The sequence below is a fragment of the Amblyomma mixtum genome, chromosome 5 (assembly GCF_055824585.1).
Source record: "Amblyomma mixtum isolate Tamu chromosome 5, ASM5582458v1, whole genome shotgun sequence".
Lineage (NCBI taxonomy): Eukaryota > Metazoa > Arthropoda > Arachnida > Ixodida > Ixodidae > Amblyomma > Amblyomma mixtum.
In genome coordinates, this window is record NC_143016.1 from 150,285,717 (window position 1) to 150,302,230 (window position 16,514).

General features: G+C 45.6%; 1 protein-coding gene across 3 annotated transcripts in view; it reads left to right on the top strand.

Annotated features, from left to right (window-relative positions):
* The first annotated feature begins 202 nt into the window (after window positions 1–202).
* LOC149344139 (cytochrome P450 3A5-like) overlaps window positions 203–16,514 on the top strand; it is a 61,135-nt gene continuing 44,823 nt past the window's right edge. The window contains exons 1-6 of one of the 3 annotated variants that reach the window (XM_089546159.1): window positions 203–358; window positions 8,024–8,120; window positions 11,021–11,073; window positions 14,049–14,145; window positions 14,535–14,651; window positions 15,579–15,637. In XM_089546159.1, the coding sequence (XP_089402285.1) occupies window positions 294–358; window positions 8,024–8,120; window positions 11,021–11,073; window positions 14,049–14,145; window positions 14,535–14,651; window positions 15,579–15,637 (488 nt within the window). In that variant the 5' untranslated portion in view covers window positions 203–293. Of the gene's footprint in view, window positions 359–8,023; window positions 8,121–11,020; window positions 11,074–14,048; window positions 14,146–14,534; window positions 14,652–15,548; window positions 15,638–16,514 lie in introns of all 3 variants that reach the window. The other 2 variants (XM_089546158.1, XM_089546160.1) reach the window with 2 other exon arrangements.

Genomic DNA, 16,514 nt, shown 5'->3' on the forward strand with positions numbered 1-16,514 from the left:
ACCCTTCCCAATTAATCTGGGCATCCTGTCGCCCTCGCTGCAGTCCAATCTACTGTCCTCCGTTTCCAATTGAGAGCCCATTTGTGCGCTTTCGCCGAAGCGCATCTTGCATTACGCAAGCCGTCTACGCCCGAGACCGCACCGGATATCGCGGCGGCGGCAGCGGCTGTTGTCAGCGTGCTTGGCGTTTCCAGCCGTCACTGATAGAAGCCACCCAGATCTCTCTGTGCCGGCAGCATATACGGGTGCCTTGTCTTAGTTCCCGCTAGAACTGTGTGGCTGTTACTACAAATATGACGCTTTTCTACTGGCAGGAATGGATACCACTGGCGGTGATATTTTTCGTCCTTTTGTATCTGTAAGTAGCGCATCGTCTTTGAACATAATACGTACTAAACTGTTTTAACAATAGCTTGCATGCTCCGACTATAGAGCTCTGATAATATTTCTGATAAAAAAGCAGACATATTGTTAAAGCGATACATATCACGCTGGAAAAACATAACGTCTGTCGAACTTCTTGTGCCGTCGCGACGAAGTATATTCAGGTTCCCTTCAAAGGAACACTTGCGGCGTCTGGGCTAAGAAAGCAGTGAGTACCCAATGCACAGTTCTTGTAAACTGTTCTACTTATAAGATGTACCGTAGCAGTGTCAACTGTTGAAACATCTCTAGATGCCTTCTGGAATGTCGGCACGTAACCATCTTTTCAGTTTATTGCTACAGCGTGCATTGTAATAAGTGATTATTTACATAAATAAGTACACGCCGGATTCCGGGAAGAAGTCCAGGAAGATTCCGCGGCCCAAATATCCAGTCGTCGATATCAGACGGTCGACCAGAGGGCGGTCCGCATCGAAGCAGGTGTTTCAGCCTAATAGGGTGCAAATGGGGGAAAGTCGAGAGAAGGCCTCTAGGAGCCAACGCTGAAGTGGCGTGTGCGTACCCCCTTCCAGCTTTCTCAGCAGCGCCACAGAGAGCACTCTAAGCCTTTAAAAAACGCTTTTCTTGTCTTTTAAACTTAACCTTTTCATTTTGCTCTTCAAAGTTGGCTGGCTTTTAAAAGAAGGACAATCCCTGAGCTGCGTACTGTTTCATATCTATATTCTGTCAAAAAAAAATAAAGTCCATCGTGAATGATCTTTTTTGCGATAGAAAGAGGACAGAAAAACGATGGTATGATAATAATCATAAGAACTTGCTCTGAACCTCACTGCGTTGCGAAAAAAGCTGTAACTCATTTTAAGAAGAAGCAATCAAAAAAGTTGAAAAATACCGTCATAATAATACCGTCATAATAAGAAGTGGCTTAGAGCTCGTGACGAATATAAACTTGACCGCTAGCGAACGGAAGCCAATAATTAGAGGTTAGGCATGTCGAAGGGTGAAAGCGATGGATCTCTTATTACGGCTTCTTGGTGAACGGCGAGAGTTGCTTCAAGGCAGAGCAGCCGTCAATATAGACTTACTGTTACAGTAAGTCTATATTGACGGCTGCTCTGAGATGGCCAGCACTCAGGTCAGACTCCAAGGGCCCAGCTACCCACTTTCAACGTCGTCGTCGTCCAGCGCACCGCCACTTCTTCGTTCACGATTCGTTCACTTGTTCAGTAACCAGTTCACCGGTAACAATATGAACTCAAGATTGAGCTGCTGGTAATGCTGCAAGGTATTCTCAAGCGAATAGAGACCTGTTCGCTTGAGAAAATATATGAATCCCTGGCGGTAGTGTTCATTTAAATTGTGATCTGACTTTTACGAGCCCTACAAATAGGCTCTGCTGTTGAAAGAACTTGTTCTTTTTTGAACCGAATGCGAATGATTTCTCCAAACTTATTGCATAGCTAAACTTGTTTTCGGCACGGGCCATACATTCTTACTGAGCGATAGAAAATGAACAGTTTTAGTGAGATCGAATGCCATGTCCTTCGTTGTTCTTTGTTGGAAATTTGGAAGCTTGTTCTTCATCGGAAGTCTTCTCTATTGTAAATTTCAATAAACTCACCTTTTCGCGTTGGTTCTAGCCACGTCGCACGCTACGGTCAGCGCATACAGACAGAAATGATCGGTGCTGCCCTCCAGTTTTTGTATTATAGTGTGAAAAATCACAGCACACTCGCTATTGTGTTTTAGGCTAATCAATGCATGCGTGGTAGATCAACAGGCTGTGTTCATATGAAGACGAGAGTTACAGCGAAAGTTTTTGGCCACAGTGCGTTATATCTGACCAAATAAGTTGAAAAAGTTTGGTACTAAGGATTACCCTGTCTTAGCCTCTCTGTTATCAACAGATAGAATTTTCTTGTTTTATTTCAGCCATCGCCTTAAATGGAACTGGAAAAGAAACATTATTGCTTTAGGGTTTTTCGCGATTTTAAGATTGTTGCAAGCAAGGCTGAAATCATTTAGCCTGTGTGTCTTTGTTAGCCTTGCATTTTCTTCCGACAGCATGCATTCTGTGATTGTGCCAATTTAAAAAAAGGCAGAGATCATTTCAACTAAACGGATGTCATCAGACAACCGCATTAGTTCCAGGCGGCTAGGTTGCGTGATAAAAGCGTCACCGCTGTGAACACAAACGCCATATGAATGGAATGAAGCTCCAGTGCTTGTGAATATGCGCTGCAGACTTGGTCTGAGGCAAGGACAAAAATCTAAAGCACGTATCCTAAAGTCGGGAAGAATTTCCCGCCATAAAGGCTATGCGTGCTAAAATTTAGTGCGCAAGCAATAGCGCATTCGCGCTAAATTGCCGAAGTAATCCCTTTCATGGTCATGGATGCATTGTCAATACATGTTTGTTTCATAGTTACAAGTGACTTGTTTGGGTTTTTAGCCTTCAAAGCTGATAATAAGTGCTCGAAATAGAAGTGAAGCGACCTGGAGTAGGCACAACTTGCTTCAGCCAAAGTTGCAATGGCGCGAGTCTTCACTCAGAGGAACAAAAGCCTTTCCCTTCTTAGTCCTATAGAACATCATACGAGCCAAAAACTGAAAGGACAGGACTGCGCAGGATTTTGTTTCATCATAACGATCGCCCAGAAGAGAAAGCTACCCCGCTATTCAGTTCCTACACTTCGTATCCTGCTAGCCGTTCTGACTCAACTCTAAGTGTTTAGTGCACGGTTCTTGCAATGAAAAATCGGATGGTTGCCATAAGATGCTTAATTCGTGCCGAAATAATTTCTGCTTTCGTTTATGAGCTTTCTGCCGTAAAAAAACACTTGCAGTCAATGATTTCATAACCTATTCACAAGACTGCAAAACTCCAGAGAACAATAGCATCTAAAAAGAAAACATGCGCTTCAATCAACTAAGTGATCATCCTAATTACGGGTAATCTGAATGGGCATAAGCATTTTAAAAACACCAGTGGACCAGCTCAACGCAAGATTGTTTTCTTGAAGAAACAGCTAACAAATGCCCCTTGTAAAGTCAGACCTACGCAGCGTATAAAAAAGTATTTAGGCCAACATTAAGAAGCGCAAGTACTGCTTGGGCTGGCACAGTCAAACTCCGTATACTAAATTACTAAGGAACCAAAGGCCAGCAGCAAGGTTTATATTTTCGTAGTACGAAAGAAATAAGGTGATCATTCAGTTGGCCGACAACGCCAGTCTGCATTCTTTGTGCGCATGACGGAAAATAGCCATGCTAAAATACTTTCATGATCATACAAAATATGAAAATTTGGTAGGGGTTTAACGTAGTTAAGCCGAGTAGATGTGCTAAAGCAGGTGTTCATTCTTCAGTTGGAGAGGACACTTATGCTTCGTCTTAAGGGTATGACGCGATAGCTGTAGTGGGTCCCTACTGAAAAATCCGGTATCAGATTACCGGAGTATCCTGTATAAAACAGGACAGTCCTGTATTATACAGGATACTCCGGTATCGCAAATCCTGTACAATAACCCGGTATGCGGTTCCGGTTTAAACTTCATAGCGGATTACAGGACAGTCCTGTATTGTACAGGCTAGCCCCGTAACATACAGGAGGGCCCTGTATCACAGGACAAAGGCAGGAATAAAATGCTTCCAATATATCCCACTTGGACTAAATCTGCACAAAAACTGGGGCAATTCTCCAACAAATTCCATAAGTGTACATGCCAAATGCTGCAATATACAGAGCCTCAGAAACTGGTAATCTGCGATTAATAGAGACTCGCATTGCAGTCGATGTGCAATTGTGTTATTTGCTCCCAGCTTTCACCAAGTATTGGCAGCTTGATGAGTATAATAATGCATCAAAAATTCCAAACGATGTTGATTTTTTTCGCATGCCTTGAACCAGCTCACTGAGGTAATAATTTAACTCTGCGACGATCTACCGGCGCTGGGGTCTCTACAGGGTGCTGGCCAATGAAGTAGTGAAAAGCACCTGCAGAAAAGAAAATATGATTGCTAGTACATAATGCCCCCAGCTGATCATTTAATTGGGCACTGACACACAACATAATGCATTGAGCACTGTGACATGCAACTTAAGGCCAATGGCTTGTACCTTTAAAGGGTCATTGGCTTTCTGCCCACTGTAGAGGCTTCTGACTTCAGGTACCGATGGCAAGCTTGCCCTGTCACGCTCCTTTCCAGGAGTTGTGGAGTCGTCCAAAGGCTGCGGGCTGCGTCCTTGCAGAAACGCGAATCTTTGGGTGCCACCGTAACTGCTGCCCACTTTGCCGAAGGAATAAAAATTCCATTCCCGAGGTGGACCTGCATGCAATAATTACAAATGCATACCCCAGTAGAAGAAACGGGGCTCTGAATTGCAGGCCCTCGTGGGCCAAGACAAGCCACAGACAAGCCAGGCGTCTCATGACGCCTGGCCCTGAGCATTGGCAATGCTCAGTATCGTGAATGCACCTCACGCCTTTCGTATTTGAATCAATAATGTATTGCAAATCTGCGTCGTAACATTGTTGGTGTGTAAACAGGTTGCTCGGACGATTCCAGTGCTTGCGTGGTCATCCTCCATTATTCACACACATACCGCAGCAATGATGCGATGCGTGATGTTTGTTCAAGGTCTTGAGCCGTTCCCCCTCAGGACGCTTATAGCTGATTGCTCTCACACGTATACACCATATGCCTCTGTAAAGAAAGAATACAAACCATAAAACTAATTTTAGTCGTGTTATCATGAAGGACAAGCAATTTCGGTATGTAGCTGAAAGAAAATTTTGCGCTATTATGCGAAGCATATTAACGTAGGTTTCGGGCCTTCGCGCGACGCCCGGCGGTGGCCATCATTGACCTTCATGTGACCTTCAAGTAGGTCACGTGACATGACGTCACGTGATGACGTCAAACCGGCTGCAGATGGGGCCTCATATCGCGCCGTCGGTCGCCTCCCGGCGGTGGCCACCATTGACCTTGAAGTGAGATCACATGATGTGACGTCACGTGATGACGTCACACCGGCTGCAGCTGGAGCCTCATATCGCGCCGTCCGTCGTCGCCCGGCGGAGACCTCCACGCCTCGGTTCGCGCCGTCGCGCGCGACGCGGCGGCGGCGCCACCATCGTTGCATCACGTGATATGTGACGTCACGCCAGGGATGAGGCGGCGCGCGCCCGCCGTCGCGTCAGTCTCTGTGCCCGCAACCGCGCCAGCGTCTTTGCGCCGGGCGTGTATGCGGTGAAGATGCCTCCAAACGCTAAGGACATGCTTCGCATCCACTGGGCTTAACCTTGATAAGCCTCCAATTTTTTCTTCCTCTATGCCGTGCAATCCATAAATTGCTAATTAAAAAGACACTGGACAGTTAGAACGTTTCTGTTGAGGCCGAGCATATAACCGAGACGGAGGAAGTACTTAAAGAATAGAGTGATTTGAAATGCGTACTTACGTCCTAGCAGCACGACGTCGCCGTCATAAAATCCGCCTTCATCGCCGTGGCCTCCACCGGTCAAATGTCAGTAAATGTCACTGTTCACCACTCACGTCTTTCGGAGCGAAGTCATTCAACACTGAGAGAAGGACGATAGGGTTCCACCATATTTGCACAGGACGTACGCATGGAAGGCGATGTCATCTTCGATCGTGGATTGATCAAGCAACACGAGGAAAGGCACAAAAAACTGTATAACACAAATTCAACAAAGAGTAGCGAGTGCCAGCGTGCTTTTGCAGCTACCTTCATCGCTTCACACTCAACCCAACCGCAGGAGAGAAGAAAAACCTGTTCCAAACGAACGCAGGAAAGGCGGGGGAGCACTTCTGCATAGCTTCACCCCGCAGCGACCGGACACAGTGAACAAGTAGAACCGGAGCCCCCTCTCCACTTCATGGAAGCGCCGCAAGGAGTGTGGTCGGGAGGGCGGCTTAAAATGTTCGGTAGTGGTGTGTAGACTGAGCGCCTCCGCGCCATTTCGGGGAAGGGGGCTGGGAGGGACAGGACAGACACAGAGGAGTCCTCAGGGAAGGAACAAAGGCAGACAGAAAAACCAGGGTTGAGCAGGTTTTTTGTTGCGAGCGGACCCAGGAAAAGCAGGGAAGGCGGTGGTGAGAGGAAAGAAAAAAACTCGAAAAAAAAAACAATTTGCGCAAAGACAGGTTACTCGTGTAACGTTTCTACACGAGTTTATGTTTTCACTTTGTTCTCTCTAGCACTGTACCTGTTCGCTAGCCCGAATTGTCGCCCTTTAGGCAAGGTGCAAGGTCTTGCTATTTCGGCACGCTTAACCCTTTTACCTCTGATGTAGGATATGCAGGCAGACTAAATGCCAGAATGTCAACTCTTCCCGTGTACAACTAATGTACGTGGTACTGTCGATTGGTGTTGCCCGGCAACTCGCTAATGGCGAATGATGTTTCTGCACTGTGAAGCCGAGAGTAACCTGCGCACTATTTACGAAGGCTGCTGGCGGATATATACCAGCCGTTTGCCTTCACACAGCCGCCCTGGCTTTGTCAGGGTGCTGCACGGGAAGCCATGGTTAATGTCCATAAATGCACAATTGCTCATTCTCTACTTCACATTTATAGATCGCGGCGAGTCCTCATCCCACTACCATCCCAGTAGCGCAGCGGTCAAATAATGCACCACTGCACTGGCTGGTGGCTGTTCCAATCACAGCCAACGGAAGAGAATGTGCCACTCATGTTGGCCAATTTGTTTTTGAAAGCAGGGGGGTCTACGGCCCACGGACAACAAGCTGAGCGGTTAGACCTGCTTTCGCAGTAAACATTCAAATTAACAACGAAAGTGTACTTACGCCCTCCTGGACTAATATCAACCCGTTAATTTTTCTACTCACGCCATTCAGCCTTACACACCAACAGTGTACACATCCGCTGCGGTCGAATTTAGATGGAGAAGTTCTAGATGCCCGTGCACTGTGAGATGCAAGTGCACGTTATAGAACCCCACGTGGTCGAATATTTCGGAGCCCTTCACTACGGCGTCTCTCGTTGCATGAGTCGTTTTGGGTCGTTAAACTTCATAAACCAACCATCATTGCAATTTGGAGGTCTCAGTCCAACTACTATTGAATGAAATAATCGCTATCTCGAGGTGTGCACACAGCGCCAATCAGATGAAATTTCTCAGCAGAGCTCGAGAACGGTTTTCACGTAATGTTTGTGAACTGTTCACCTCCGGCTCTGTAACAGCCCTCATAGGCTGAACATTAAAATAAATAGATTACAAAACAAACTTCGAGGTAATGTGACCATCAAAGAGAATTCGCGATTTTTTTTTCTCGTAATTCTCTGAATGGGAAAAAGCAGTCAGACCAGCACATTATACGCTTCAAAACTTGATGCAGCAGCAGAGTGTGTGACCGGCAGGTGCTAGTGCATGGTGTGAATTTAAGTGCTCGCATAATCACCGTAGTCTCCTTTTATTTTGTGCGACAGCGGGATACGCTGTAATTGAAATCCCTCATTTGTAGCGAAAAAAATCTCCAGCACACGCACCATTTCAAAGAGAGAAGGCACACAGTACTCTATTTGCGCCTACCTCCGCCCCCCCCCCCCCCCCACCACACCTTTTATTTGACTGCCACGTTTTTCTTCGCAGGTATGCTTCAAGGCGCCGTAACCACTGGAAGCAGCAACGCTTCCCTTCCGAGCCATTCTCCTTAATATGGGGTTCTACACTCAATCTTCTGTTAAAAGTAAGTTGTACGCAAGAGCTCTGCATAGGGTGAGCGCTCAACAAATTAAGTGCAACTTCCAAACTGTTACTGGAGTAGACAACGAGCGTTTTTATTTCGCCACAGTCTATATCAATGCTGATATTGATGAGAACATATTCATTACTAAGTGCATTCAAAAGTTGCTCCTGGTTACTTAATACCCGTAAGCAAATTAGGTAGGAAGTGCAGTACTTCTCCCTTGTTCGTGTTCCGAATGGTCAGAGCATACAAAACAGGACAGATGTCTTAAAGTATTTTACCGCAACGATCAGAGAAGTTCAAGAAATATTTTCAGTTTTCGAAAACCTACATTCTTATATTTAGATGCGGTCGCCGGATATAGCCCAAAGACGAAACGGAAAATGTCCCTCAAAGGCCCTCGGACCAAGGCCGTCTACTAATTCTTATGACGTCGTGGTGTCCTTTTGTTCCTGCTAGCATTGCATCGCGCTGAGTGGCCGATGAAAGTGGATTAACCACGGCCTAGTTGTATTAAGCTAGGCGTCATGTAAATTAGTCGATGCCATTGCCGGAGGGCCTCCTTTGAGGGACACCTGCCGCTTCTTTCCTATGCTGCATCCGCAATAGGGCCACGAATTTCAGCTGATGCAGGTAGGATGGGCAGTAGGGAAAAGGACGCAGGTTTTCCAGAAAAAATCAGCATTCAATGTAGATTCAATGCATAGTCAGCAACAGCCATTAGGTTGTTTATATTTTACGAAAAGATGTGATAGAGAATTAGAGAGCAACTTCATATATGTATATTCTAGAGCGTTCATTTTAGTTTTCCCTACATACTCACGTATCGAGTGGTTCTCGTCCCTAGTCGGTCGCTCTAGGTGCTTCAATAAAACTTCGGTTGGGCGTAGTTGGTACATGTTATTGTGAAGGTGTAGGTTGCGCAAACACGCGAAGAACCACAAAAAAAAAGACACAGAGACACACACAAGCGCTTTGTGGTTTCTTTGTGGTTCGTCCCGTGTTTGCGAAACCTACACCTTCACAACAACACGCTCTAGGTGCGCCGCGCCAGAGAGGAGCCTCTTCTCGGGCGGCGCGTTTCGCAGCAGCTTGCGCAGATGGACCGTGCTACAGTCCTCCGTTCTCGCGTAACCTCCATCTTGGTATGACAACCACCTACCGGTAACGCATTCGCACGCTGGCGCCATACCGCAAGCGGAGGGTGGCTCTGACGGGAACCACCCTGAGTGCAGTTACGCTGGAAGGGTTACCATGGAAAGAGGAGGTTTGGTTTCGGTTGGTTTATGGGGTTTAACGTCTCAATGCGACTCAGGCTATAAGGGACGCCGTAGTGAAGGGCTCCAGAAATTTCGACCACCTGAGGATCTTTAACGTGCACTGACATCGCACAGTACACGGGCCTCTAGAATTTCTCCTCCATAGAAATTCAACCGCCGCGGCGCATTCCATGCATTGATTTATGTATATGGGGTGGCTTAGCTGAAATTCATCAAGTTTTATGCGAAGCATATTAACGTAGGTTTCGGGCCTTCGCGCGACGCCCGGCGGTGGCCACCATTGACCTATCACATGTGACGCCACGTGATGACGTCACACCGGCTGCAGATGGGGCCTCATATTGCGCTGTCGGACGTCGCCCGGCGGTGGCCTCCACGCTTCGGTTCGCGCCGTCGCGCGCGACGCGGCGGTGGCGCCACCATCGCTGCATCACGTGATATGTGACGTCACGCCAGGGATGAGGCGGCGCGCTCCCGCCGTCGCGTCAGTCTCTGTGCCCGCAACCGCGCCAGCGTCTTTGCGCCGGGCCTGTATGCGGTCAAGATGCCTCCAAACGCTAAGGACATGCTTCGCATCCACTGGGCTTAACCTTGATAAGCCTCCAATTTTTTAAACAAGGCAGGCTACCCGCTAACACAGAAAAACTGAATGCAGGCGAGTCACGCAGCGAACTTGCGATTACTTTTTCGCTCTACAAGGTTGCTTAAATTGCTAAAAGTAAGCTGGGAGCTTTGGAAATCTTGCCTTCAGGAACAAAGTGCGAAATCTGCAGTTGTAGATCACCTTGAAAAACGGCTGGCTGCGATGTTCACAACAAGGTATCTATAAGTAGTTTTTCTGTCGCCCTTCTCACCGCGAAAACTTCCTCACCTTTGGGTGCCATGAGTATCATAGCTTTCTAGTCGTGCCAACTAATCCTGAAATGGTTGGCTTACGGGGTTCATTCTCCGAAAGCGACTAAGGCCATGACGGACAGCACAGTGCAGGAGCCCGGTTAATTTTGACCACCTGAGAATCTTTAACCTGCACTTACATCGCAGAGTGCAGGGGCCTCTAGAATTTTGCGTACATCGAAATGCAACCACTGCGGCCGGTATCAAACCCGTTGTTTTCGAGTCAGCAGCCGAGTGACATAACCACTAAGCTAACGAGGCTGCTTGGCGTAGAACTAGCTCGCGATGCTGGCACACTAGCATTTCTTTACAAAACATAAATCTCCATCACACCAAACAATCTGCGACCCGATCTCAAGACATAATTTAATTAAAGAAAATTTAATGAAGGAAAACTGACGGCTGAATATGCACCAGACTGCTGTTTCCAAGCTGGAATGCTACTGCAATACTTTGATTTGAGCTAGTTGGTTGTAGCATGACATATTTACGCAAAAGGCGTACTGGCGCTAAAAAACGGAGACAACACACACAACAGGACAGGACTGTCGCCAGTCCTGTCCTGTTGTGTGTGTTGTCTCCGTTTTTTAGCGCCAGTACGCCTTTTGCGTAAACATGGAATGCTAATGTTTTGTTAGATAGCACTGCATATGTAGGAGTATTCCCTTATGCCTTTGGCTGTATCTCTCAGGTAGAGGACAAAAAATTATACTTTCTTTACTGCAGCCTCAGCATGAGCTTGACCATGAAAGATATCAGAAATACGGACGCTTTTTTGGGTGAGTACACTTCTGAAAGCTTGAGCTAGATTTTAAAGCGTCAATAAAACAATGCTTAGAAAATATGCGAAAGATTTGAGGCGGCTCATCGAGACCTCCGTGTTTATATAACGAAAATAAATCGAGAGCTGCAACTACCGTTTTCCTACGCCTTTTATTTTAGCGCATGCATGTCACCGGCAGCCTGAAGGATATCTGGCGTCTATGAAGAGAGTTTAAGAGCGTACTTTGTTGGACTAGTCGGTCAATCAGGGTAAATAAAAGGGGCTACTGCTCACAAAAAGACACCGACAAAAAGGTAACACAACAAGCGCAGACTCGCGACTAACTCTATTTGAAAAACGACACTCCTTTCATAGCTTCAAACTGTCCCATCACAAGCATGCACAAGACACTTTTGGTTGAAGGCATGTTTTTGTTTTGTGCATATGTGTGATGGGACAGTTTGAACCTATGAAAGGAGTGCCGTTTTTCAAATAAAGTTAGTCACGAGTCTGCACTTGTTGTGTTACCTTCTTGTCCGTGTCTTTTTGTACGCAGTAGCCCCTTTTATTTGCTATGAAGAGAGAATGTGAATTTAGGTAGGTTCCGTCTTTTGAGAGACCAGGAACCTGAAAGAACCGTTTGACTGCTCCACGTTCGCATCAAATGAACGGTAAGACTAAAACACCAAAGCGCGAATACAGAAGGATCACGGTAGCACTTATGAGAGCTTTGCCTTCGCGCTCGCCGCTTCGCGCTGTGAGGTCTGTGGTTAAGCCTTCGGCAACAATGACTAAAAGTTCTCGCTATTGCTGTGGCCGATCACACACCTCCAAAACTTTTTCCAGGCTTGCTGTAGTGAATAGTAAGCTTGCTCGTTGACGCAGCATATGTTCGCTCGACCTTTCAAGTGCTTCACAAGTATGCCCCATCAATCAGTTTGTAGTTCCAGGGTTTTGTTATACAACAATGCGAAACTAAAGCGTAAACAGCGCTTTCATCACTAACAGGGAAAAAAAAAACTATAACATGACAGTCTCACAGTTAAGGTACGCTGCTTTGCCTCCAAGGCTCAAATATCGTACACAAGAAATTTTACCGGTCTAAATTATGGCTGCCAAAGAGGCGATTACAGAAACGATGCCTGAAAAATGTAGTCCAGTGAAACACGTTTTTCGGCTACTTCTTGCCACTGCATTATGTAAAATAACAGCAGCCAATAGAAGATGCACACAGGAAACATGGAAAACGACAGGAAAGCGCCTGGACTACCGGCTGTTTCTTTGCCAGATCGGGGTGGAAATACGTACTGGGCACTCAGACACATGACCGTCGCACAGTCATCATCCCGTTCACCCATCTGTCATGGAAAAAATATAATAATTACAAAATTACAAACATCAAATCGCCTTCTCTCTCTGATGGATATCTCACAGCTTCGGTTGGCTAATGTCAAGGCAATCAATAACAAGTAATCCTGTCAATAACAGGTAATCATTGGAAAAGCAGTCAATAACAATAAAACAGGAAAACCAAAAAAGCAACACATTCAGAGCCCAGCAAACCAAACTACTTCAAGCAAAACAGAATTTTAACTTTCGAAAAAAACGTGGCTGTTTCCTAGCAAGCCCTTTTCATTATAAAACAGATTTCATGAAGGCAACTTTCTTTTCTCGAAGGGAAATTGAGCAATCACAGCAACAAGTATCGCCTTTCTTCATAATCATAAAAGCCTTAAGTATTTCACCGTCATCTTATCGAACTCCTGCCCAGAATCCTGACATCATCAAGCACCTCCTCACATTTCCACTTTTTGCAGTGAAGGGGCAAATTCGACTTCTCGTCTCTAACAATTTATCGTTTATAAGGGCTTCACGTGTCAAAGCGACTCAGGCTATGAGGAGCGAAGCAGTGAAGGGTTTCGGAAATTTCGGCCACCTCGCACACTATACGGGCCTCTAGAATCTCGCTTCCATCGAAATTCAACCGCAGCGGCCGGAATCGAACCCGCCTCTTTCGGGTCAGCAGCCAAGCGACATAACCACTGAGCCACAGCGGCAGCTCTAACGATCGATAGTTCTCCATGCTATGTCATTGATACAACGGTCCGTTTCGCCTATGTAAGCACCTCCACAGGTCAGTGGTGTTCTGTAAACAACACAAACCAGAGTGTTCACAAGGTATTTGCCCTTCCTTTTCTCCACTAGGCTTTCTTCTTCCGCCTGATATATGCGCAAAATCCATTTATATTTCTTGGCGCTGTAGAAACGACGGGTACTTCATACCTGACCGCAACCCTCTACAGGCTGCGCGCCACTCGGTGCGTATGGGGGCCCCTCATGGTCGCCTTTGTCCTGGTGCTTCTGTTATGGCGCTTCCTGACCGCTTCATTTTTTGTGCCAGAGCCTCTGCTACTCCAGACAAGACGGAATGAAATTCTGTTCCGCTGGATGTCGTTCGTGCTGTTGGGCGCTGAAAGTGTTCCTTTTCGGTTTTGTTGTTTTAATGTTATTGCCTCTGTTTTTGCAATGATTTTCTCTTATTGACAAGAATTTCTGCACTGACATTAGGAAGCTGAAGCTGTGAGACACCCGAGAAAGACAGAAGGTGAAGGAGGTCTTTGTAAATTTTTATCGTTATTATATTTGATCCATGCTAGATGAGTCAATGGGACAGAGATTGTGCGAACGTCGTCTGACTTGTGTATATTTGAGCCCTGATCTGATAAACAAACATTTGGCGGTCCAGCCTATTTCTTGTCGCCTTCCCAATTTCCTGTGCGCGTCTTCTTTTGGCTGGGGTTATTTTGCTTAATTAAACAGCGTGTACAGCGAATTTAAAGCCGCCTGATTTTAAACCGAATCTTTAGTTTAACTATAAGTATTTCTTTTAATAATTCTGAGGTATTCAAGGAAGTAACCTCTCTCCCCCATAACTCGTGCCAATTTAGCATTTCCCAAACAATTTGTGCATTACCATCCTCCACCTTGCAGAGGCTTCGAAGGAGGAAAGCCTGTGCTCTTTATCGCCGAACCTGATTTGGTGAAACAAGTCTTAGTCAAGGATTTCTCGCATATGCCAAACCGAAGGGTACGTAAGTGCTTTAAAATAAGCCCTCTTCAATATTAAGGATATTCTTCCAGTAGTCGCGATCTCGCCTGTAGAAAAGGCGGTTATGTGGAAGTTAATAATGTTACCGCGCAGTCAGCGCCGTTCCGATCAATGCCATGAAAAAAGCGTAGGTTGTTTCCCAGGCAGAACCAAACGGAGGTATCTGCATTATGTAGAAGAAATTAATGACTATCAGACGCTCTGGTAGGTCGGAACCGTAAAACCTTCACGGCATTGTAGCATGAAGTCCAGGGCGAGAAGCTTTCCCTTATGGAAGCTCGTAACACGTCTGACATCTTTCATTATGTAACATTCAGACTACGATGTGAACGGATCCCTAATTGTAGCATTTTCTGGGCTTTTACTAGAGCACCATCGGCATGGAACCACTTGTCAGCAGCATGATGACACTTGCCACAGGAGAGCAGTGGCGCAGGGTGCGACGAGCTACTAGCCCTGCCTTCACCACGGGAAAGCTGAAAAAGGTGACTGCCTTGGCGCTCATGCAATTTTGCTAGTGATAAAAGTTATTTATCCTGCAGACTTTTGAGAAACAACAGTGAAGTTTAAAGTATTTAAGGTGCTACCGATGTACAAAGCTACAAATATATGCTTCCTTTATAGTTTTACATCTCTGTTTGTTGTCAAGACCCTGTCAATCATTCACAGATTGTTATCCTTTTTTGGAAATTTTCACCTTAACAGTTATTTAATCTTTTTATAATCACAAAACAGTTCGACAGCCTTGTTTATAAAAAAAAATTATCACCTCCCACTTTTTTCATGTCGCTTTCGTTCGCTGTTCCTTCTCAGAAAGTAATAATTATTACTTCACCAGACAATTTCACAAAATCTAGGATTGGCTTTTGCTGCTAATATTACGAAGCGGGGGCCTTGAATCTAACATTTTAAAGTGCTTGAAGTATTTTATTTGTAGCCAGCAACAGTTCCTCACTGCTGTCGACTTTCTATCCCACGATTCTTCTAACCTCTGAAATATAAGCTGTGAAAAGAGTGAATATTGGATAACTGTACAACCTCTAACTGCCAGTTCGCGGGTATGTAGAAGTTATGAACACGGCTAATATCATTTCACTATTCATATGAGCGCACTAGTAAGCCGCAAAGGTGGGGAAGCTGCGGCCTAGCGCCAGTATATCCTTTTGATAGGGAAATGCTGCTAGGACACGCGCCGTTACTTTAACATTTTTGCAATCTCACTGCAAAGTACGCGCACACATAATTCCGTTCCATTGCCATCGCTGCTATCCGTGAACGTACGCGGAGTGCGTCCGCGCTCGCTGCGCTTTTACAGTGTCTAGAAAGTGCATTCATAAACATTTCACCAAAGTTTCTAACCAAGTGACTAACTGACACCGCAGATGCATTCCTTGATTGAAGAATGTGCCCAGGTTACAGTTCGACACTTGAAGAAGGCGGCATTGAATAATGAAGACATTGACATGAAACAGTAAGCGATTTTATACGTTTTGCGAAATATTAATATGTTTTGAGGAGTATTGCAGAGGCATTGCAGTGACATTGAAAATAAAAGACGTGACCTTCAAAGATTTCTGCTCTAACATCTGTGTTAGGGCAGAGTCTTGGGCAAGTTGGTTGATCATACTTCAGAAGGAAAAACAGCCCATAAACATGGGACGAGAAAGTACGCGACTGTAGAACGCGTTGTTTTGTGTTTTTGTTGTTTTGATTTGTATACATCTGTATACATTTCACCTCTGGTGGAATAAAAACCAGTTTCGAGCCAGCGCGTTGTAATCCCTTGTTCTTTCTCGTCCCGTGTTCTTGCGATGTTCATAAGTCTAACCTCTAAAATGCACAAATGTACGAAAATTGTTACATTTATTAAAACTGCTAGTAAATACGCAGAGGAGTGCAGTAAATCTAGGACAAAATTCTAAATTCCCTTGTCACCTGCAATGTCGCTTTACAAAAGCAGATATTACAGGTTGTTTTTCAGCTAGGGTTAGTGTTTGCGTACATTTACCTTTTAGGAGTTGTCCGAGGCCTACCTCAAGTGAAAATATGACCTTGCTCTGATAAATGTGTTAGAGGATCTAGTTTCTTGAATTACCTTCTCTCCCCAGTGCCTCCGGGCACCCACCGGTGATACAACGGGTACACGCTTTTCCCTGCCTGGTGCTCGGCTTCTTAACGGTGAAATGTTTGGGAAAGGGTTTTTGATCCCACCTTGAGTAGAAGAAAAAACCTTGTCCTGTGGCGCTGTTTGGCCATAGATCCCCTTGCGCCATACATATTCATCATCATCAGAATTATCTTCTCAAATCATGTAGTTCTACAACAGAGGTGAAAATAATTGTTTCTTT